The sequence below is a fragment of the Salvelinus alpinus genome, chromosome 5, assembly GCF_045679555.1.
Source record: "Salvelinus alpinus chromosome 5, SLU_Salpinus.1, whole genome shotgun sequence".
NCBI classification, from domain to species: domain Eukaryota; kingdom Metazoa; phylum Chordata; class Actinopteri; order Salmoniformes; family Salmonidae; genus Salvelinus; species Salvelinus alpinus.
Genome location: NC_092090.1, coordinates 17,250,687 through 17,272,054, shown reverse-complemented (window position 1 = coordinate 17,272,054; position 21,368 = coordinate 17,250,687). Strand labels below are relative to the sequence as shown.

Here is a 21,368-nt window from a genome sequence, read left to right as displayed (position 1 = left end):
ACAGTAGAGAGGAGCAGGTTAGAGTATAGCTAACAGTAGAGAGGAGCAGGTTAGAGTATAGCTAACAGTAGAGAGGAGCAGGTTAGAGTATAGCTAACAGTAGAGAGGAGCAGGTTAGAGTATAGCTAACAATAGAGAGGAGCAGGTTAGAGTATAGCTAACAGTCGAGAGGAGCAGGTTAGAGTATAGCTAACAGTAGAGAGGAGCAGGTTAGAGTATAGCTAACAGTAGAGAGGAGCAGGTTAGAGTATAGCTAACAGTAGAGAGGAGCAGGTTAGAGTATAGCAGGTTAGAGTATAGCTAACAGTGGAGAGGAGCAGGTTAGAGTATAGCTAACAGTAGAGAGGAGCAGGTTAGAGTATAGCTAACAGTGGAGAGGAGCAGGTTAGAGTATAGCAGGTTAGAGTATAGCTAACAGTAGAGAGAAGCAGGATAGAGTATAGCTAACAGTAGAGAGGAGCAGGTTAGAGTATAGCTAACAGTAGAGAGGAGCAGGTTAGAGTATAGCTAACAGTAGAGAGGAGCAGGTTAGAGTATAGAAGGTTAGAGTATAGCTAACAGTAGAGAGGAGCAGGTTAGAGTATAGCTAACAGTGGAGAGGAGCAGGTTAGAGTATAGCTAACAGTGGAGAGGAGCAGGTTAGAGTATAGCTAACAGTAGAGAGGAGCAGGATAGAGTATAGCAGGTTAGAGTATAGCTAACAGTAGAGAAGAGCAGGTTAGAGTATAGCTAACAGTGGAGCGGAGCAGGTTAGAGTATAGCTAACAGTGGAGAGGAGCAGGTTAGAGTATAGCTAACAGTGGAGAGGAGCAGGTTAGAGTATAGCTAACAGTGGAGAGGAGCAGGTTAGAGTATAGCTAACAGTAGAGAGGAGCAGGTTAGAGTATAGCTAACAGTAGAGAGGAGCAGGTTAGAGTATAGCAGGTTAGAGTATAGCTAACAGTGGAGAGGAGCAGGTTAGAGTATAGCAGGTTAGAGTATAGCTAACAGTAGAGAGGAGCAGGTTAGAGTATAGCAGGTTAGAGTATAGCTAACAGTGGAGAGGAGCAGGTTAGAGTATAGCTAACAGTAGAGAGGAGCAGTTTAAAGTATAGCTAACAGTGGAGAGGAGCAGGTTAGAGTATAGCAGGTTAGAGTATAGTTAACAGTGGAGAGGAGCAGGTTAGAGTATAGCTAAAAGTAGAGAGGAGCAGGTTAGAGTATAGCAGGTTAGAGTATAGTTAACAGTGGAGAGGAGCAGGTTAGAGTATAGCTAACAGTAGAGAGGAGCAGGATAGAGTATAGCAGGTTAGAGTATAGCTAACAGTAGAGAAGAGCAGGTTAGAGTATAGCTAACAGTGGAGTGGAGCAGGTTAGAGTATAGCTAACAGTGGAGAGGAGCAGGTTAGAGTATAGCTAACAGTGGAGAGGAGCAGGTTAGAGTATAGCTAACAGTGGAGAGGAGCAGGTTAGAGTATAGCTAACAGTAGAAAGGAGCAGGTTAGAGTATAGCTAACAGTAGAGAGGAGCAGGTTAGAGTATAGCTAACAGTAGAGAGGAGCAGGTTAGAGTATAGCTAACAGTAGAGAGGAGCAGGTTAGAGTATAGCTAACAATAGAGAGGAGCAGGTTAGAGTATAGCTAACAGTCGAGAGGAGCAGGTTAGAGTATAGCTAACAGTAGAGAGGAGCAGGTTAGAGTATAGCTAACAGTAGAGAGGAGCAGGTTAGAGTATAACTAACAGTAGAGAGGAGCAGGTTAGAGTATAGCTAACAGTAGAGAGGAGCAGGTTAGAGTATAGCTAACAGTAGAGAGGAGCAGGTTAGAGTATAGCTAACAATAGAGAGGAGCAGGTTAGAGTATAGCTAACAGTGGAGAGGAGCAGGTTAGAGTATAGCTAACAGTAGAGAGGAGCAGGTTAGAGTATAGCTAACAGTGGAGAGGAGCAGGTTAGAGTATAGCAGGTTAGAGTATAGCTAACAGTAGAGAGAAGCAGGATAGAGTATAGCTAACAGTAGAGAGGAGCAGGTTAGAGTATAGCTAACAGTAGAGAGGAGCAGGTTAGAGTATAGAAGGTTAGAGTATAGCTAACAGTAGAGAGGAGCAGGTTAGAGTATAGCTAACAGTAGAGGGGAGCAGGTTAGAGTATAGCTAACAGTGGAGAGGAGCAGGTTAGAGTATAGCTATCAGTGGAGAGGAGCAGGTTAGAGTATAGCTAACAGTAGAGAGGAGCAGGTTAGAGTATAGCTAACAGTAGAGAGGAGCAGGTTAGAGTATAGCTAACAGTGGAGAGGAGCAGGTTAGAGTATAGCTAACAGTAGAGAGGAGCAGGTTAGAGTATAGCTAACATTAGAGAGGAGCAGGTTAGAGTATAGCTAACAGTGGAGAGGAGCAGGTTAGAGTATAGCTAACAATAGAGAGGAGCAGGTTAGAGTATAGCTAATAGTAGAGAGAAGCAGGTTAGAGTATAGCTAACAGTGGAGAGGAGCAGGTTAGAGTATAGCAGGTTAGAGTATAGTTAACAGTGGAGAGGAGCAGGTTAGAGTATAGCTAACAATAGAGAGGAGCAGGTTAGAGTATAGCTAATAGTAGAGAGAAGCAGGTTAGAGTATAGCTAACAGTGGAGAGGAGCAGGTTAGAGTATAGCTAAAAGTAGAGAGGAGCAGGTTAGAGTATAGCAGGTTAGAGTATAGTTAACAGTGGAGAGGAGCAGGTTAGAGTATAGCTAACAGTAGAGAGGAGCAGGTTAGAGTATAGCTAACAGTAGAGAGGAGCAGGATAGAGTATAGCAGGTTAGAGTATAGCTAACAGTAGAGAAGAGCAGGTTAGAGTACAGCTAACAGTGGAGCGGAGCAGGTTAGAGTATAGCTAACAGTGGAGAGGAGCAGGTTAGAGTATAGCTAACAGTGGAGAGGAGCAGGTTAGAGTATAGCTAACAGTGGAGAGGAGCAGGTTAGAGTATAGCTAACAGTAGAGAGGAGCAGGTTAGAGTATAGCTAACAGTAGAGAGGAGCAAGTTAGAGTATAGCTAACAGTAGAGAGGAGCAGGTTAGAGTATAGCTAACAGTAGAGAGGAGCAGGTTAGAGTATAGCTAACAATAGAGAGGAGCAGGTTAGAGTATAGCTAACAGTCGAGAGGAGCAGGTTAGAGTATAGCTAACAGTAGAGAGGAGCAGGTTAGAGTATAGCTAACAGTAGAGAGGAGCAGGTTAGAGTATAGCTAACAGTAGAGAGGAGCAGGTTAAAGTATAGCAGGTTAGAGTATAGCTAACAGTGGAGAGGAGCAGGTTAGAGTATAGCTAACAGTAGAGAGGAGCAGGTTAGAGTATAGCTAACAGTGGAGAGGAGCAGGTTAGAGTATAGCAGGTTAGAGTATAGCTAACAGTAGAGAGAAGCAGGATAGAGTATAGCTAACAGTAGAGAGGAGCAGGTTAGAGTATAGCTAACAGTAGAGAGGAGCAGGATAGAGTATAGCTAACAGTAGAGAGGAGCAGGTTAGAGTATAGAAGGTTAGAGTATAGCTAATAGTAGAGAGGAGCAGGTTAGAGTATAGCTAACAGTGGAGAGGAGCAGGTTAGAGTATAGCTAACAGTAGAGAGGAGCAGGTTAGAGTATAGCTAACAGTAGAGAGGAGCAGGATAGAGTATAGCAGGTTAGAGTATAGCTAAGAGTAGAGAAGAGCAGGTTAGAGTATAGCTAACAGTGGAGCGGAGCAGGTTAGAGTATAGCTAACAGTGGAGAGGAGCAGGTTAGAGTATAGCTAACAGTGGAGAGGAGCAGGTTAGAGTATAGCTAACAGTGGAGAGGAGCAGGTTAGAGTATAGCTAACAGTAGAGAGGAGCAGGTTAGAGTATAGCTAACAGTAGAGAGGAGCAGGTTAGAGTATAGCAGGTTAGAGTATAGCTAACAGTAGAGAGGAGCAGGTTAGAGTATAGCAGGTTAGAGTATAGCTAACAGTAGAGAGGAGCAGGTTAGAGTATAGCAGGTTAGAGTATAGCTAACAGTGGAGAGGAGCAGGTTAGAGTATAGCTAACAGTAGAGAGGAGCAGGTTAGAGTATAGCTAACAGTAGAGAGGAGCAGGATAGAGTATAGCAGGTTAGAGTATAGCTAACAGTAGAGAAGAGCAGGTTAGAGTATAGCTAACAGTGGAGCGGAGCAGGTTAGAGTATAGCTAACAGTGGAGAGGAGCAGGTTAGAGTATAGCTAACAGTGGAGAGGAGCAGGTTAGAGTATAGCTAACAGTGGAGAGGAGCAGGTTAGAGTATAGCTAACAGTAGAGAGGAGCAGGTTAGAGTATAGCTAACAGTAGAGAGGAGCAGGTTAGAGTATAGCAGGTTAGAGTATAGCTAACAGTGGAGAGGAGCAGGTTAGAGTATAGCAGGTTAGAGTATAGCTAACAGTAGAGAGGAGCAGGTTAGAGTATAGCAGGTTAGAGTATAGCTAACAGTGGAGAGGAGCAGGTTAGAGTATAGCTAACAGTAGAGAGGAGCAGTTTAAAGTATAGCTAACAGTGGAGAGGAGCAGGTTAGAGTATAGCAGGTTAGAGTATAGTTAACAGTGGAGAGGAGCAGGTTAGAGTATAGCTAAAAGTAGAGAGGAGCAGGTTAGAGTATAGCAGGTTAGAGTATAGTTAACAGTGGAGAGGAGCAGGTTAGAGTATAGCTAACAGTAGAGAGGAGCAGGTTAGAGTATAGCTAACAGTAGAGAGGAGCAGGATAGAGTATAGCAGGTTAGAGTATAGCTAACAGTAGAGAAGAGCAGGTTAGAGTATAGCTAACAGTGGAGTGGAGCAGGTTAGAGTATAGCTAACAGTGGAGAGGAGCAGGTTAGAGTATAGCTAACAGTGGAGAGGAGCAGGTTAGAGTATAGCTAACAGTGGAGAGGAGCAGGTTAGAGTATAGCTAACAGTAGAAAGGAGCAGGTTAGAGTATAGCTAACAGTAGAGAGGAGCAGGTTAGAGTATAGCTAACAGTAGAGAGGAGCAGGTTAGAGTATAGCTAACAGTAGAGAGGAGCAGGTTAGAGTATAGCTAACAATAGAGAGGAGCAGGTTAGAGTATAGCTAACAGTCGAGAGGAGCAGGTTAGAGTATAGCTAACAGTAGAGAGGAGCAGGTTAGAGTATAGCTAACAGTAGAGAGGAGCAGGTTAGAGTATAACTAACAGTAGAGAGGAGCAGGTTAGAGTATAGCAGGTTAGAGTATAGCTAACAGTGGAGAGGAGCAGGTTAGAGTATAGCTAACAGTAGAGAGGAGCAGGTTAGAGTATAGCTAACAGTGGAGAGGAGCAGGTTAGAGTATAGCAGGTTAGAGTATAGCTAACAGTAGAGAGAAGCAGGATAGAGTATAGCTAACAGTAGAGAGGAGCAGGTTAGAGTATAGCTAACAGTAGAGAGGAGCAGGTTAGAGTATAGAAGGTTAGAGTATAGCTAACAGTAGAGAGGAGCAGGTTAGAGTATAGCTAACAGTAGAGGGGAGCAGGTTAGAGTATAGCTAACAGTGGAGAGGAGCAGGTTAGAGTATAGCTATCAGTGGAGAGGAGCAGGTTAGAGTATAGCTAACAGTAGAGAGGAGCAGGTTAGAGTATAGCTAACAGTAGAGAGGAGCAGGTTAGAGTATAGCTAACAGTGGAGAGGAGCAGGTTAGAGTATAGCTAACAGTAGAGAGGAGCAGGTTAGAGTATAGCTAACATTAGAGAGGAGCAGGTTAGAGTATAGCTAACAGTGGAGAGGAGCAGGTTAGAGTATAGCTAACAGTGGAGAGGAGCAGGTTAGAGTATAGCTAATAGTAGAGAGAAGCAGGTTAGAGTATAGCTAACAGTGGAGAGGAGCAGGTTAGAGTATAGCTAAAAGTAGAGAGGAGCAGGTTAGAGTATAGCAGGTTAGAGTATTGTTAACAGTGGAGAGGAGCAGGTTAGAGTATAGCTAAAAGTAGAGAGGAGCAGGTTAGAGTATAGCTAACAGTAGAGAGGAGCAGGATAGAGTATAGCAGGTTAGAGTATAGCTAACAGTAGAGAAGAGCAGGTTAGAGTATAGCTAACAGTGGAGCGGAGCAGGTTAGAGTATAGCTAACAGTGGAGAGGAGCAGGTTAGAGTATAGCTAACAGTGGAGAGGAGCAGGTTAGAGTATAGCTAACAGTGGAGAGGAGCAGGTTAGAGTATAGCTAACAGTAGAGAGGAGCAGGTTAGAGTATAGCTAACAGTAGAGAGGAGCAGGTTAGAGTATAGCTAACAGTAGAGAGGAGCAGGTTAGAGTATAGCTAACAGTAGAGAGGAGCAGGTTAGAGTATAGCTAACAATAGAGAGGAGCAGGTTAGAGTATAGCTAACAGTCGAGAGGAGCAGGTTAGAGTATAGCTAACAGTAGAGAGGAGCAGGTTAGAGTATAGCTAACAGTAGAGAGGAGCAGGTTAGAGTATAGCTAACAGTAGAGAGGAGCAGGTTAGAGTATAGCAGGTTAGAGTATAGCTAACAGTGGAGAGGAGCAGGTTAGAGTATAGCTAACAGTAGAGAGGAGCAGGTTAGAGTATAGCTAACAGTGGAGAGGAGCAGGTTAGAGTATAGCAGGTTAGAGTATAGCTAACAGTAGAGAGGAGCAGGTTAGAGTATAGCTAACAGTAGAGAGGAGCAGGATAGAGTATAGCTAACAGTAGAGAGGAGCAGGTTAGAGTATAGAAGGTTAGAGTATAGCTAACAGTAGAGAGGAGCAGGTTAGAGTATAGCTAACAGTGGAGAGGAGCAGGTTAGAGTATAGCTAACAGTAGAGAGGAGCAGGTTAGAGTATAGCTAACAGTAGAGAGGAGCAGGATAGAGTATAGCAGGTTAGAGTATAGCTAACAGTAGAGAAGAGCAGGTTAGAGTATAGCTAACAGTGGAGCGGAGCAGGTTAGAGTATAGCTAACAGTGGAGAGGAGCAGGTTAGAGTATAGCTAACAGTGGAGAGGAGCAGGTTAGAGTATAGCTAACAGTGGAGAGGAGCAGGTTAGAGTATAGCTAACAGTAGAGAGGAGCAGGTTAGAGTATAGCTAACAGTAGAGAGGAGCAGGTTAGAGTATAGCAGGTTAGAGTATAGCTAACAGTGGAGAGGAGCAGGTTAGAGTATAGCAGGTTAGAGTATAGCTAACAGTAGAGAGGAGCAGGTTAGAGTATAGCAGGTTAGAGTATAGCTAACAGTGGAGAGGAGCAGGTTAGAGTATAGCTAACAGTAGAGAGGAGCAGTTTAAAGTATAGCTAACAGTGGAGAGGAGCAGGTTAGAGTATAGCAGGTTAGAGTATAGTTAACAGTGGAGAGGAGCAGGTTAGAGTATAGCTAAAAGTAGAGAGGAGCAGGTTAGAGTATAGCAGGTTAGAGTATAGTTAACAGTGAAGAGGAGCAGGTTCGAGTATAGCTAACAGTAGAGAGGAGCAGGTTAGAGTATAGCTAACAGTAGAGAGGAGCAGGATAGAGTATAGCAGGTTAGAGTATAGCTAACAGTAGAGAAGAGCAGGTTAGAGTATAGCTAACAATGGAGCGGAGCAGGTTAGAGTATAGCTAACAGTGGAGAGGAGCAGGTTAGAGTATAGCTAACAGTGGAGAGGAGCAGGTTAGAGTATAGCTAACAGTGGAGAGGAGCAGGTTAGAGTATAGCTAACAGTAGAGAGTATAGCTAACAGTAGAGAGGAGCAGGTTAGAGTATAGCTAACAGTAGAGAGGAGCAGGTTAGAGTATAGCTAACAGTAGAGAGGAGCAGGTTAGAGTATAGCTAACAATAGAGAGGCGCAGGTTAGAGTATAGCTAACAGTCGAGAGGAGCAGGTTAGAGTATAGCTAACAGTAGAGAGGAGCAGGTTAGAGTATAGCTAACAGTAGAGAGGAGCAGGTTAGAGTATAGCTAACAGTAGAGAGGAGCAGGTTAGAGTATAGCAGGTTAGAGTATAGCTAACAGTGGAGAGGAGCAGAAGAGTATAGCTAACAGTAGAGAGGAGCAGGTTAGAGTATAGCTAACAGTGGAGAGGAGCAGGTTAGAGTATAGCAGGTTAGAGTATAGCTAACAGTAGAGAGAAGCAGGATAGAGTATAGCTAACAGTAGAGAGGAGCAGGTTAGAGTATAGCTAACAGTAGAGAGGAGCAGGATAGAGTATAGCTAACAGTAGAGAGGAGCAGGTTAGAGTATAGAAGGTTAGAGTATAGCTAACAGTAGAGAGGAGCAGGTTAGAGTATAGCTAACAGTGGAGAGGAGCAGGTTAGAGCATAGCTAACAGTAGAGAGGAGCAGGTTGGAGCATAGCTAACAGTAGAGAGGAGCAGGTTAGAGTATAGCTAACAGTGGAGAGGAGCAGGTTAGAGTATAGCTAACAGTAGAGAGGAGCAGGTTAGAGTATAGCTAACAGTCGAGAGGAGCAGGTTAGAGTATAGCTAACAGTAGAGAGGAGCAGGTTAGAGTATAGCTAACAGTAGAGAGGAGCAGGTTAGAGTATAGCTAACAGTGGAGAGGAGCAGGTTAGAGTATAGCTAACAGTAGAGAGGAGCAGGTTAGAGTATAACTAACAGTGGAGAGGAGCAGGTTAGAGCATAGCTAACAGTAGAGAGGAGCAGGTTGGAATATAGCTAACAGTAGAGCGGAGCAGGTTAGAGTATAGCTAACAGTGGAGAGGAGCAGGTTAGAGTATAGCTAACAGTAGAGCGGAGCAGGTTAGAGTATAGCTAACAGTAGAGAGGAGCAGGTTAGAGTATAGCTAACAGTAGAGGGGAGCAGGTTAGAGTATAGCTAACAGTGGAGAGGAGCAGGTTAGAGTATAGCTATCAGTGGAGAGGAGCAGGTTAGAGTATAGCTAACAGTAGAGAGGAGCAGGTTAGAGTATAGAAGGTTAGAGTATAGCTAACAGTAGAGAGGAGCAGGTTAGAGTATAGCTAACAGTAGAGGGGAGCAGGTTAGAGTATAGCTAACAGTGGAGAGGAGCAGGTTAGAGTATAGCTATCAGTGGAGAGGAGCAGGTTAGAGTATAGCTAACAGTAGAGAGGAGCAGGTTAGAGTATAGCTAACAGTAGAGAGGAGCAGGTTAGAGTATAGCTAACAGTGGAGAGGAGCAGGTTAGAGTATAGCTAACAGTAGAGAGGAGCAGGTTAGAGTATAGCTAACATTAGAGAGGAGCAGGTTAGAGTATAGCTAACAGTGGAGAGGAGCAGGTTAGAGTATAGCTAATAGTAGAGAGAAGCAGGTTAGAGTATAGAAGGTTAGAGTATAGCTAACAGTAGAGAGGAGCAGGTTAGAGTATAGCTAACAGTAGAGGGGAGCAGGTTAGAGTATAGCTAACAGTGGAGAGGAGCAGGTTAGAGTATAGCTATCAGTGGAGAGGAGCAGGTTAGAGTATAGCTAACAGTAGAGAGGAGCAGGTTAGAGTATAGCTAACAGTAGAGAGGAGCAGGTTAGAGTATAGCTAACAGTGGAGAGGAGCAGGTTAGAGTATAGCTAACAGTAGAGAGGAGCAGGTTAGAGTATAGCTAACATTAGAGAGGAGCAGGTTAGAGTATAGCTAACAGTGGAGAGGAGCAGGTTAGAGTATAGCTAACAGTGGAGAGGAGCAGGTTAGAGTATAGCTAATAGTAGAGAGAAGCAGGTTAGAGTATAGCTAACAGTGGAGAGGAGCAGGTTAGAGTATAGCTAAAAGTAGAGAGGAGCAGGTTAGAGTATAGCAGGTTAGAGTATTGTTAACAGTGGAGAGGAGCAGGTTAGAGTATAGCTAAAAGTAGAGAGGAGCAGGTTAGAGTATAGCTAACAGTAGAGAGGAGCAGGATAGAGTATAGCAGGTTAGAGTATAGCTAACAGTAGAGAAGAGCAGGTTAGAGTATAGCTAACAGTGGAGCGGAGCAGGTTAGAGTATAGCTAACAGTGGAGAGGAGCAGGTTAGAGTATAGCTAACAGTGGAGAGGAGCAGGTTAGAGTATAGCTAACAGTGGAGAGGAGCAGGTTAGAGTATAGCTAACAGTAGAGAGGAGCAGGTTAGAGTATAGCTAACAGTAGAGAGGAGCAGGTTAGAGTATAGCTAACAGTAGAGAGGAGCAGGTTAGAGTATAGCTAACAGTAGAGAGGAGCAGGTTAGAGTATAGCTAACAATAGAGAGGAGCAGGTTAGAGTATAGCTAACAGTCGAGAGGAGCAGGTTAGAGTATAGCTAACAGTAGAGAGGAGCAGGTTAGAGTATAGCTAACAGTAGAGAGGAGCAGGTTAGAGTATAGCTAACAGTAGAGAGGAGCAGGTTAGAGTATAGCAGGTTAGAGTATAGCTAACAGTGGAGAGGAGCAGGTTAGAGTATAGCTAACAGTAGAGAGGAGCAGGTTAGAGTATAGCTAACAGTGGAGAGGAGCAGGTTAGAGTATAGCAGGTTAGAGTATAGCTAACAGTAGAGAGAAGCAGGATAGAGTATAGCTAACAGTAGAGAGGAGCAGGTTAGAGTATAGCTAACAGTAGAGAGGAGCAGGATAGAGTATAGCTAACAGTAGAGAGGAGCAGGTTAGAGTATAGAAGGTTAGAGTATAGCTAACAGTAGAGAGGAGCAGGTTAGAGTATAGCTAACAGTGGAGAGGAGCAGGTTAGAGTATAGCTAACAGTAGAGAGGAGCAGGTTAGAGTATAGCTAACAGTAGAGAGGAGCAGGATAGAGTATAGCAGGTTAGAGTATAGCTAACAGTAGAGAAGAGCAGGTTAGAGTATAGCTAACAGTGGAGCGGAGCAGGTTAGAGTATAGCTAACAGTGGAGAGGAGCAGGTTAGAGTATAGCTAACAGTGGAGAGGAGCAGGTTAGAGTATAGCTAACAGTGGAGAGGAGCAGGTTAGAGTATAGCTAACAGTAGAGAGGAGCAGGTTAGAGTATAGCTAACAGTAGAGAGGAGCAGGTTAGAGTATAGCAGGTTAGAGTATAGCTAACAGTGGAGAGGAGCAGGTTAGAGTATAGCAGGTTAGAGTATAGCTAACAGTAGAGAGGAGCAGGTTAGAGTATAGCAGGTTAGAGTATAGCTAACAGTGGAGAGGAGCAGGTTAGAGTATAGCTAACAGTAGAGAGGAGCAGTTTAAAGTATAGCTAACAGTGGAGAGGAGCAGGTTAGAGTATAGCAGGTTAGAGTATAGTTAACAGTGGAGAGGAGCAGGTTAGAGTATAGCTAAAAGTAGAGAGGAGCAGGTTAGAGTATAGCAGGTTAGAGTATAGTTAACAGTGAAGAGGAGCAGGTTCGAGTATAGCTAACAGTAGAGAGGAGCAGGTTAGAGTATAGCTAACAGTAGAGAGGAGCAGGATAGAGTATAGCAGGTTAGAGTATAGCTAACAGTAGAGAAGAGCAGGTTAGAGTATAGCTAACAATGGAGCGGAGCAGGTTAGAGTATAGCTAACAGTGGAGAGGAGCAGGTTAGAGTATAGCTAACAGTGGAGAGGAGCAGGTTAGAGTATAGCTAACAGTGGAGAGGAGCAGGTTAGAGTATAGCTAACAGTAGAGAGTATAGCTAACAGTAGAGAGGAGCAGGTTAGAGTATAGCTAACAGTAGAGAGGAGCAGGTTAGAGTATAGCTAACAGTAGAGAGGAGCAGGTTAGAGTATAGCTAACAATAGAGAGGCGCAGGTTAGAGTATAGCTAACAGTCGAGAGGAGCAGGTTAGAGTATAGCTAACAGTAGAGAGGAGCAGGTTAGAGTATAGCTAACAGTAGAGAGGAGCAGGTTAGAGTATAGCTAACAGTAGAGAGGAGCAGGTTAGAGTATAGCAGGTTAGAGTATAGCTAACAGTGGAGAGGAGCAGAAGAGTATAGCTAACAGTAGAGAGGAGCAGGTTAGAGTATAGCTAACAGTGGAGAGGAGCAGGTTAGAGTATAGCAGGTTAGAGTATAGCTAACAGTAGAGAGAAGCAGGATAGAGTATAGCTAACAGTAGAGAGGAGCAGGTTAGAGTATAGCTAACAGTAGAGAGGAGCAGGATAGAGTATAGCTAACAGTAGAGAGGAGCAGGTTAGAGTATAGAAGGTTAGAGTATAGCTAACAGTAGAGAGGAGCAGGTTAGAGTATAGCTAACAGTGGAGAGGAGCAGGTTAGAGCATAGCTAACAGTAGAGAGGAGCAGGTTGGAGCATAGCTAACAGTAGAGAGGAGCAGGTTAGAGTATAGCTAACAGTGGAGAGGAGCAGGTTAGAGTATAGCTAACAGTAGAGAGGAGCAGGTTAGAGTATAGCTAACAGTCGAGAGGAGCAGGTTAGAGTATAGCTAACAGTAGAGAGGAGCAGGTTAGAGTATAGCTAACAGTAGAGAGGAGCAGGTTAGAGTATAGCTAACAGTGGAGAGGAGCAGGTTAGAGTATAGCTAACAGTAGAGAGGAGCAGGTTAGAGTATAACTAACAGTGGAGAGGAGCAGGTTAGAGCATAGCTAACAGTAGAGAGGAGCAGGTTGGAATATAGCTAACAGTAGAGCGGAGCAGGTTAGAGTATAGCTAACAGTGGAGAGGAGCAGGTTAGAGTATAGCTAACAGTAGAGCGGAGCAGGTTAGAGTATAGCTAACAGTAGAGAGGAGCAGGTTAGAGTATAGCTAACAGTAGAGGGGAGCAGGTTAGAGTATAGCTAACAGTGGAGAGGAGCAGGTTAGAGTATAGCTATCAGTGGAGAGGAGCAGGTTAGAGTATAGCTAACAGTAGAGAGGAGCAGGTTAGAGTATAGCTAACAGTAGAGAGGAGCAGGTTAGAGTTTAGCTAACAGTGGAGAGGAGCAGGTTAGAGTATAGCTAACAGTAGAGAGGAGCAGGTTAGAGTATAGCTAACATTAGAGAGGAGCAGGTTAGAGTATAGCTAACAGTGGAGAGGAGCAGGTTAGAGTATAGCTAACAGTGGAGAGGAGCAGGTTAGAGTATAGCTAATAGTAGAGAGAAGCAGGTTAGAGTATAGCTAACAGTAGAGAGGAGCAGGTTAGAGTATAGCTAACAGTAGAGAGGAGCAGGTTAGAGTATAGCTAACAGTGGAGAGGAGCAGGTTAGAGTATAGCTAACAGTAGAGAGGAGCAGGTTAGAGTATAGCTAACAGTAGAGAGGAGCAGGTTAGAGTATAGCTAACAGTAGAGAGGAGCAGGTTAGAGTATAGCTAACAGTAATGTGTGCCCGGGCGGACTGGGATATATGGTCAGTGTAAGGGGCAGGAGGTGTTTGGGACCCCTATATGGGGAACTCTTTGGGTAGAGGATAGCTGTAATATGGGTTGGGAGTATAGGGGTAGTGACAGGACTATGGATGTGTGAGAGTGAGTGTACCTACCTGGGGGACGGATCCATCAAAGCCTTCCCTGTGGACCACCTCCTGGAGATTGTTCAGCAGAGAGGAGTAGGTCTCTGGCATAGGGCTGGAGAGAGGGTGAAGAGGAGAGGTAAAGAGAGGGTGAAGAGGAGAGGTAAAGAGAGGGAAGAGGAGAGGTAAAGAGAGGGGGAAGAGGAGAGGTAAAGAGAGGGTGAAGAGGAGAGGTAAAGAGAGGGTGAAGAGGAGAGGTAAAGAGAGGGTGAAGAGGAGAGGTAAAGAGAGGGTGAAGCGGAGAGGTAAAGAGAGGGAAGAGGAGAGGTAAAGAGAGGGAAGAGGAGAGGTAGAGAGGGTGAAGAGGAGAGGTAAAGAGAGGGAAGAGGAGAGGTAAAGAGAGGGTGAAGAGGAGAGGTAAAGAGAGGGAAGAGGAGAGGTAAAGAGAGGGTGAAGAGGAGAGGTAAAGAGAGGGAAGAGGAGAGGTAAAGAGAGGGTGAAGAGGAGAGGTAAAGAGAGGGTGAAGAGGAGAGGTAAAGAGAGGGAAGAGGAGAGGTAAAGAGAGGGTGAAGAGGGGAGGTAAAGAGAGGGTGAAGAGGGGAGGTAAAGAGAGGGTGAAGAGGAGAGGTAAAGAGAGGGTGAAGAGGATAGGTAAAGAGAGGGTGAAGAGGAGAGGTAAAGAGAGGGTGAAGAGGAGAGGTAAAGAGAGGGTGAAGAGGAGAGGTAAAGAGAGGGTGAAGAGGAGAGGTAAAGAGAGGGAAGAGGGAAGGTAAAGAGAGGGTGAAGAGGAGAGGTGAAGAGAGGGTGAAGAGGAGAGGTAAAGAGAGGGTGAAAAGGAGAGGTAAAGAGAGAAGGTAAAGAGAGGGTGAAGAGGAGAGGTGAAGAGAGGGTGAAGAGGAGAGGTAAAGAGAGGGTGAGGAGGAGAGGTAAAGAGAGGGGAGGATGGAGCAGAGGAGAAAGAGGGAAGAGAACATGAGGTTATTGCAGGACAGGTATCAAGTCTCAACAGACGAAGTCAAATGCTCCTTATCCCCCATGACAGGGCTTTACAATGACCACTAGAGCAGATGAATATAATGGAGGAGCCTTATCAAGAGATTCAATTCATTTATTCAGGTAATCTAATTAAAACCTGGTCGCCTGTCAGCTCCCTGAGGGTCCGATTGGAGGTGTAGTGACACACACACACACACACACTAGCTGAGAAGGGTTATTTAATGGGTTGCTGGTTACGATTGGATGGGCACAGTGTTTGAATGGTTAATGAAGGGTAAGATGTGCACCGTTGACAAGGAACACAAGTCACTCACAATAGATCTGTGCCTCTCCCTAATAACCACAAACCACCCTGACATAACCTCCTGCCAAGTCAACCTTGTGCCAACATCATGGCCAGGGTAAAGTTAACCCTGTCATTTTACACAGAAATCCTTCCTTAAGATCAGCTGGCTATAGTAACAACCACTGTCCATTGAGTCTTACAGTAGGTCGTTACGCGAGCCAGCAATTACAGGCTAACAGAACATTCTTACCCACAGGGGAACAGACAGACACACACCTTCTGCCAGACAGCAGGCACATATACGTATGCCTAAACAAACACCAGGCACACAGAGTACACGCTTCCTCATATAGCTACACATAGAACAAACACATTGCCTCCGATTGTTCATCATTAACAAAAACAATGGTGCCTTCTGACCCTGCAGGGGTTCATAGCAGAACCATTCCACCAGCTTTCCTTCCCTCCTCCTGGAGCCAGAGGCAGCCCCGGGCTGGCTTCCTCCACTTGGTGGCCATTGTGTTTGAGGGCATTGTGCTTCGTCCGCCCCCACTGAGCACCCTCCATTCAGGTGGTGCTGAGGGCTAGGTGCTTAGCCACGGGGGCTAGCGCATGTGCTAATTAGTATCATACTCAGGGAGGCCACATTAGCTCAATGCTACCTCCCTCCCCCTCCACTCTAAGGAGAAAGGAGAGAGAGGGGAGGCTTGGTCTTCAACAACAGGGGCTGTATCACCTAGAGAGCAATTTGTGCCAATTATGCCAGCGAGTGAAACGGAGCAATTTAGCAGCCAGGGTAGCAACATGGGGTGGTGGCCACGTGCAAGAGGAGAGGCTAGGGAGTGTGTGTATGTCTGTATGTGTGTGTGTGTGTGTATGTCTGTATGTGTGTGTGTGTGTGTGTGTGTGTGTGTGTGAGCAGTGCAGGTATAGTTTCCTGCTGACTAGCTGTCATGTTGTCTGGCAGATCAGTGTCCTATTCAGAGAACCTGATGGGCAGTGCCACTATGATGGCAATGCCACTGTCAGACTTAATTACTAACCCACAGAACAACAGGACAAGGATGGATTCTGTCAAACAACGTAAAGGACAAAATAAAAAAGATTTCCTATGACAATGATTTACTCAACACTGCTCAGTGATAGTAAATATGATTCAACTGAAATTAGCCAGACACACTCACTCACTCACTCACTCACTCACTCACTCACTCACTCACTCACTCACTCACTCACTCACTCACGTTTGCATGGTCCAGAGTTAAAGACTGTCTGTTTGCAGATATGAAAGCAGAGGGGTTCTATAAAACCTCATCTCCGCTCCAGATTGGCCTGTTTGCCAAGCGTGTCTGACTCGGTGTCTGACTGTGTGTGTGTATGCGCTTGTATTGGTCTCGCCGCTCTCTCTAATGTAAATAGTGTGCCTGACCTCTGAACCCTAAGCACACTCAACGTTGAACAAAACAAACTCACAGCAAACGGTCCCTCTACATTCACCACAAACACCCTTTACTCTGCTGAATGTCTCGTGTCAGCCTACTAGCCTACCTACCTAGAGACTGACCCTGTTTTATACAGGCTTTATTAGCTGGTTATAAACGTCAGGAAACTGACCATAATAGACCATCCTGATCTGATGGGGGGTGGGGGGGTTTAGAGTAACTGTCTAAGCACTGCCCATCTACAATTACTCTTCAGACTGTAGGTTAATCCCAACCTAATCCAAAAGCTTCTCTAAGATAGGACAATAGTGTCTCTTAGATGCTTCCAAAACGTGATAAGTATACTACTAAATATGTGTGTCACGGTCATAGCAGGTTGTAGGGTGAGCTCCTCAGGTTGTAGGGTGAGCTCCTCAGGTTGTAGGGTGAGCTCCTCAGGTTGTAGGGTGAGCTCCTCAGGTTGTAGGGTGAGCTCCTCAGGTTGTAGGGTGAGCTCCTCAGGTTTTGACTAAGTTCTCTTAGACATACAGTAGACTTGCAGGATATATTGTGTAAATAATACTGAGCACCATGAAGAGATAAGGGTGGGGTAGTGTTCGGGGGTTGCCGGGTTACCTCTGCCCGGTGGCGGTGGGTGATGTCACAGCGGTGGAGTGTTCTGGAAGGTAGAAGCCGTGGCACCTGGCCGCCTGGCAGATCTCAGGGTCCATTGTCTTGGAGACGTCGTAGTAGTGTCCGAACCTCGACGAGGACGCCAGGGCCGTCTGAGGGTCAACAGTTAGTGTTGAGAGAAAAGCCGTGTATATCCATTTGACACTGCTGTTGATCACATAGGGTAGATAATCCTACTTCGTAAGTGTGAAACGTTCTCACTTTCAACAAGTAGAGTATGATACATTTAAATGAATGACCTGCTCATAGTTCATACAAGTGTTTCAAAATCCTGTTTGATCAAATAAAAACTTGCAGAGAAGTTAAACTACTACAACCACCATGTTAATCATGTCTCCACATAACCGTCCACTTGTGGCTGTGAAAACAGCCGTGTCTGGGTCTGAGGGAGAGTAGGAGGATGTTTTCTCCTGGGTGAAAGGGAAAGTTCTGTAGTCCTGCTCTCCCCAGTGAAAACAGCCAGGGGCCCCATTGTCTGATGGGCTCTTAAATCTACCACTAATCTGGATTAGGGCCCCCGGTGTGCCCCTCTCCTGACAGGATGGGCGAGTCAGAGGGGGAGGGGTCAGGGGCGCCTCTTCTCTTTGTAAGCAAGGGGAGAACCGCTTAGTGTTCGAGGCCCGTCCCGGCCGCCTCACCTTTGATCTGATGTCTTCATTGGACAGGGCGACTCGGAGAGGGTTGGCAGGAGAGGTGTGTAGGGGGTAGAGGGGGACTCGGGGAGTGAATTTGGGATGTAAATCCTCTGGCTGGGGCTTATTGGTAGTTTGGTTTGTAAAGTCTGGTTTGGGAGGGTGGGGAAGGGGGAGAGGTGAGGGAAAGACACAGAGATAAAGATGTTTCCAGAGAGAGACAGAGAAAGAGAGATCTCCAGGGACTTGCTGTGTGCTGTTAATCCACATAGCGATGTGGATTATAGCCTGGGCAGGGGAGAGAGGGGAGGACAGGAGGATGGAGGGGTCACCATTCCTTAGAGTGGAAGAAAGAGTGCATTGCCAGCGCCCCTGGTAAGGGGATAGACAGGGATTTAAGAGGGGACAGAGGAACAGATCTGGGTTATGAGGGTTAAGGCGGGTGGCGTGCCATTAGATGGGCTGCAGGTACCCTGGTTTCCCAGGCTAGGCAGGGTGTGTATGTGTGTGTGGGTGTGTCGACAGGACCCACCTAGCAGCAGCTAAGTGTGAGTAATCTCCACCAGCTCTGAATGGACAGGCTAGGCGTTTAGGAGCTGATGGATTTAGTGGTGAAGACAATCGTCACGCCCATAGAACCTAGACCTGTGACCCCATGCCCTGACTGCCTACACACACACACGTTTACCTGTACTTTTGGCAGGTGCTGGTAGCGCCAGGCGATCTTCATGGCGTCCTGACTCTCAGGGTCACATGACTTTGCCTGGTCCTCCACTGTTTTGGGGCTGGCGATGTCATCCAGGATGGGGGCGGGGAGCTCCTACAGATAATAACAGAACTGCATAGTTTATACACTATTGTATTTTATTCAGTCTTCAAGCTGTATTGTGTGGAATTCAGCATGATGGCAAATAATATGAATCAAGACATACATTTTGTGTTACTATGTGAAACAAGAGTCCTTGTCATGTAGTAGACTAGGAAGCTGGTGTATATGAGGTGTCATGTTGTTTTCTCATTAACAGTGGCATGTCCCTCCAGACAGAGACACAGAGGTTAAATCAATTAGTAGACACTGACTAGACAGGTCTCGGAGCACATCTCTCAGAGAGCTGACTGAGTCTGTTACAAATGGGATGGAACCTGAGTGGAGGGGGACTGTCTAACACACACACCTGAGTAGACAGGTTTAATAAGCCACGGAGAGGGGGGAATGGAGAGAGAGATGGAAATAGATTGCGAAAGAGAATGAGAGATAGAGACAGAGGGAGAGAGAGAATACAACCCATATTTATGTTTATTTATTTCCCCTTTTGTACATAATGACATTTGAAATTCTTTATTATTTTGGAACTTGTGTGAGTGTAATGTTTACTGTTAATTTTTTCATTGTTTATTTCACTTTTGTTTATCCATTTCACTTGCTTTGGCAATGTAAACAATATGTTTCCCATGCAAATAAAGCCCTTAAATTGAATTGAGAGACAGAGACAGAGAGAGAGCTAGATAGAGAGACTGACATGGAAAACACAGGACTGAGCAACCTGCCCTTCAGAGTTCAGACACAGACAGTCCCCTCAGACACCTCCTCTAACACGAACTTCGCTGTAATACACACACACACACCAGCTTGACCTTGATTCATACACATCTCACACACGTCAGACACATAGCTATGACGTAGGCTCCACCAAGAGTCTGGTAAACCAACGTGGAGCCCAGAAGCACAGTGTAGGGTTACCAACACCACCAATATGACCAGTTCACACCAAAGCTTCTAAATCACATATCACTGTATTCATCACATGCGCTGAATACAGCTGGTGTAGACTTAACATTGAAATGCATGTTTACGAGCCTTTCCCAACAATGCAGAGTTAAACAATAAAAAACATTTAACAGTAACAGGGATCAAATAAAATACACATGAATGGATCTACCGTGCATCAGAAAGTATTCAGACCCCTTCACTTTTTCCACTTTTTGTTACGTTACAGCCTTATTCTAAAATTGATTCAATTGTTTCTTTTCCTAATCAATCTACACACAATACCCCATAATGACAAAGCAAAAACAGGTTTGAAACTGAAATATCACATTTACAAACAGTACCAGTTGAAAGTTGACACACCTACTAATTCAATTTTCTACATTGTAGAATAATAGTGAAGACATCTAAACTATGAAATAACACATATGGAATCATGTAGAACCAAAAAGGTGTTAAACAAATCAAAATATATTTTATATTTGAGATTCTTCAAAAGTAGCCACCCTTTGCCTTGATGACAGCTTTGCACACTCTTGGCATTCTCTCAACCAGCTTCATGAGGTAGTCACCTGGAATGCATTTCAATTAACGTGTGCTTTAAGTTAATTTGTGGAATTTCTTTCCTTCTTAATGTGCTTGAGCCAATCAGTTGTGTTGTGACAAGGTAGGTGTGGTATACAGAATATAGACATATTTAGTAAAAGACCAAGTCCATATTATGGCAAGAACAGCTCAAATAGAGAAACGACAGTCCGTTACTTTAAGACACGAAGGTCAGTCAATCCGGAAAATTTCAAGAACTTTGAAAGTTTCTTCAAGTGCAGTCGCAAAACACATCAAGCGCTATGATGAAACTGGCTCTCATGAGGACCGCCATAGGAAAGGAAGACCCAGAGTTACCTCTGCTGCAGAGGATAAGTTCATTAGAGTTACCATGCTTCACAGAGTTCATGTAACAGTCACATCTCAACATCAACTGTTCAGAGGAGACTGTGTGAATCAGGCCTTCATGGTTGAATTGTCTTGTCTAGTGAGTGTGTATATATAGTCTAGTGAGTATGTATATATAGTCTAGTGAGTGTGTATACGGTGTGTGTATATATAGTCTAGTGTGCATATAGTCTAGTGAATGTGTATAGGGTGTATGTATATATAGTCTAGTGAGTGTGTATAGGGTATATGTACACTGCTCAAAAAAATAAAGGGAACACTTAAACAACACAATGTAACTCCATGTCAATCACACTTCTGTGAAATCAAACTGTCCACTTAGGAAGCAACACTGATTGACAATACATTTCACATGCTGTTGTGCAAATGGAATAGACAACAGGTGGAAATTATAGGCAATTAGCAAGACACCCCCAATAAAGGAGTGGTTCTGCAGGTGGTGACCACAGACCACTTCTCAGTTCCTATGCTTCCTGGCTGATGTTTTGGTCACTTTTGAATGCTGGCGGTGCTTTCACTCTAGTGGTAGCATGAGACGGAGTCTACAACCTACACAAGTGGCTCAGGTAGTGCAGCTCATCCAGGATGGCACATCAATGCGAGCTGTGGCAAGAAGGTTTGCTGTGTCTGTCAGCGTAGTGTCCAGAGCATGGAGGCGCTACCAGGAGACAGGCCAGTACATCAGGAGATGTGGAGGAGGCCGTAGGAGGGCAACAACCCAGCAGCAGGACCGCTACCTCCACCTTTGTGCAAGGAGGAGCAGGAGGAGCACTGCCAGAGCCCTGCAAAATGACCTCCAGCAGGCCAAAAATGTACATGTGTCTGCTCAAACGGTCAGAAACAGACTCCATGAGGGTGGTATGAGAGCCCGACGTCCACAGGGGGGGGTTGTGCTTACAGCCCAACACCGTGCAGGACGTTTGGCATTTGCCAGAGAACACCAAGATTGGCAAATTCGCCACTGGCGCCCTGTGCTCTTCACAGATGAAAGCAGGTTCACACTGAGCACATGTGACAGAAGTGACAGAGTCTGGAGACGCCGTGGAGAACGTTCTGCTGCCTGCAACATCCTCCAGCATGACCGGTTTGGTGGTGGGTCAGTCATGGTGTGGGGTGGCATTTCTTTGGGGGGCCGCACAGCCCTCCATGTGCTCGCCAGAGGTAGCCTGACTGCCATTAGGTACCGAGATGAGATCCTCAGACCCCTTGTGAGACCGTATGCTGGTGCGGTTGGCCCTGGGTTCCTCCTAATGCAAGACAATGCTAGACCTCATGTGGCTGGAGTGTGTCAGCAGTTCCTGCAAGAGGAAGGCATTGATGCTATGGACTGGCCCGCCCGTTCCCCAGACCTGAATCCAATTGAGCACATCTGGGACATCATGTCTCGCTCCATCCACCAACGCCACGTTGCACCACAGACTGT

At 45.3% G+C, this 21,368-nt stretch overlaps 1 protein-coding gene across 3 annotated transcripts in view; it reads right to left on the bottom strand.

Annotated features, from left to right (window-relative positions):
* The window catches only part of elp4 (elongator acetyltransferase complex subunit 4), a 139,685-nt gene that overhangs the window by 105,285 nt on the left and 13,032 nt on the right, over positions 1-21,368 (bottom strand). For all 3 annotated transcript variants that reach the window (XM_071399901.1, XM_071399904.1, XM_071399902.1), the window contains exons 4-6: positions 17,912-18,043; positions 16,535-16,683; positions 13,226-13,310 (exon numbers count right to left, since the gene is read on the bottom strand). In XM_071399901.1, coding sequence (XP_071256002.1) covers positions 13,226-13,310; positions 16,535-16,683; positions 17,912-18,043 — 366 coding nt within the window. The remainder of the gene's footprint in view (positions 1-13,225; positions 13,311-16,534; positions 16,684-17,911; positions 18,044-21,368) is intronic.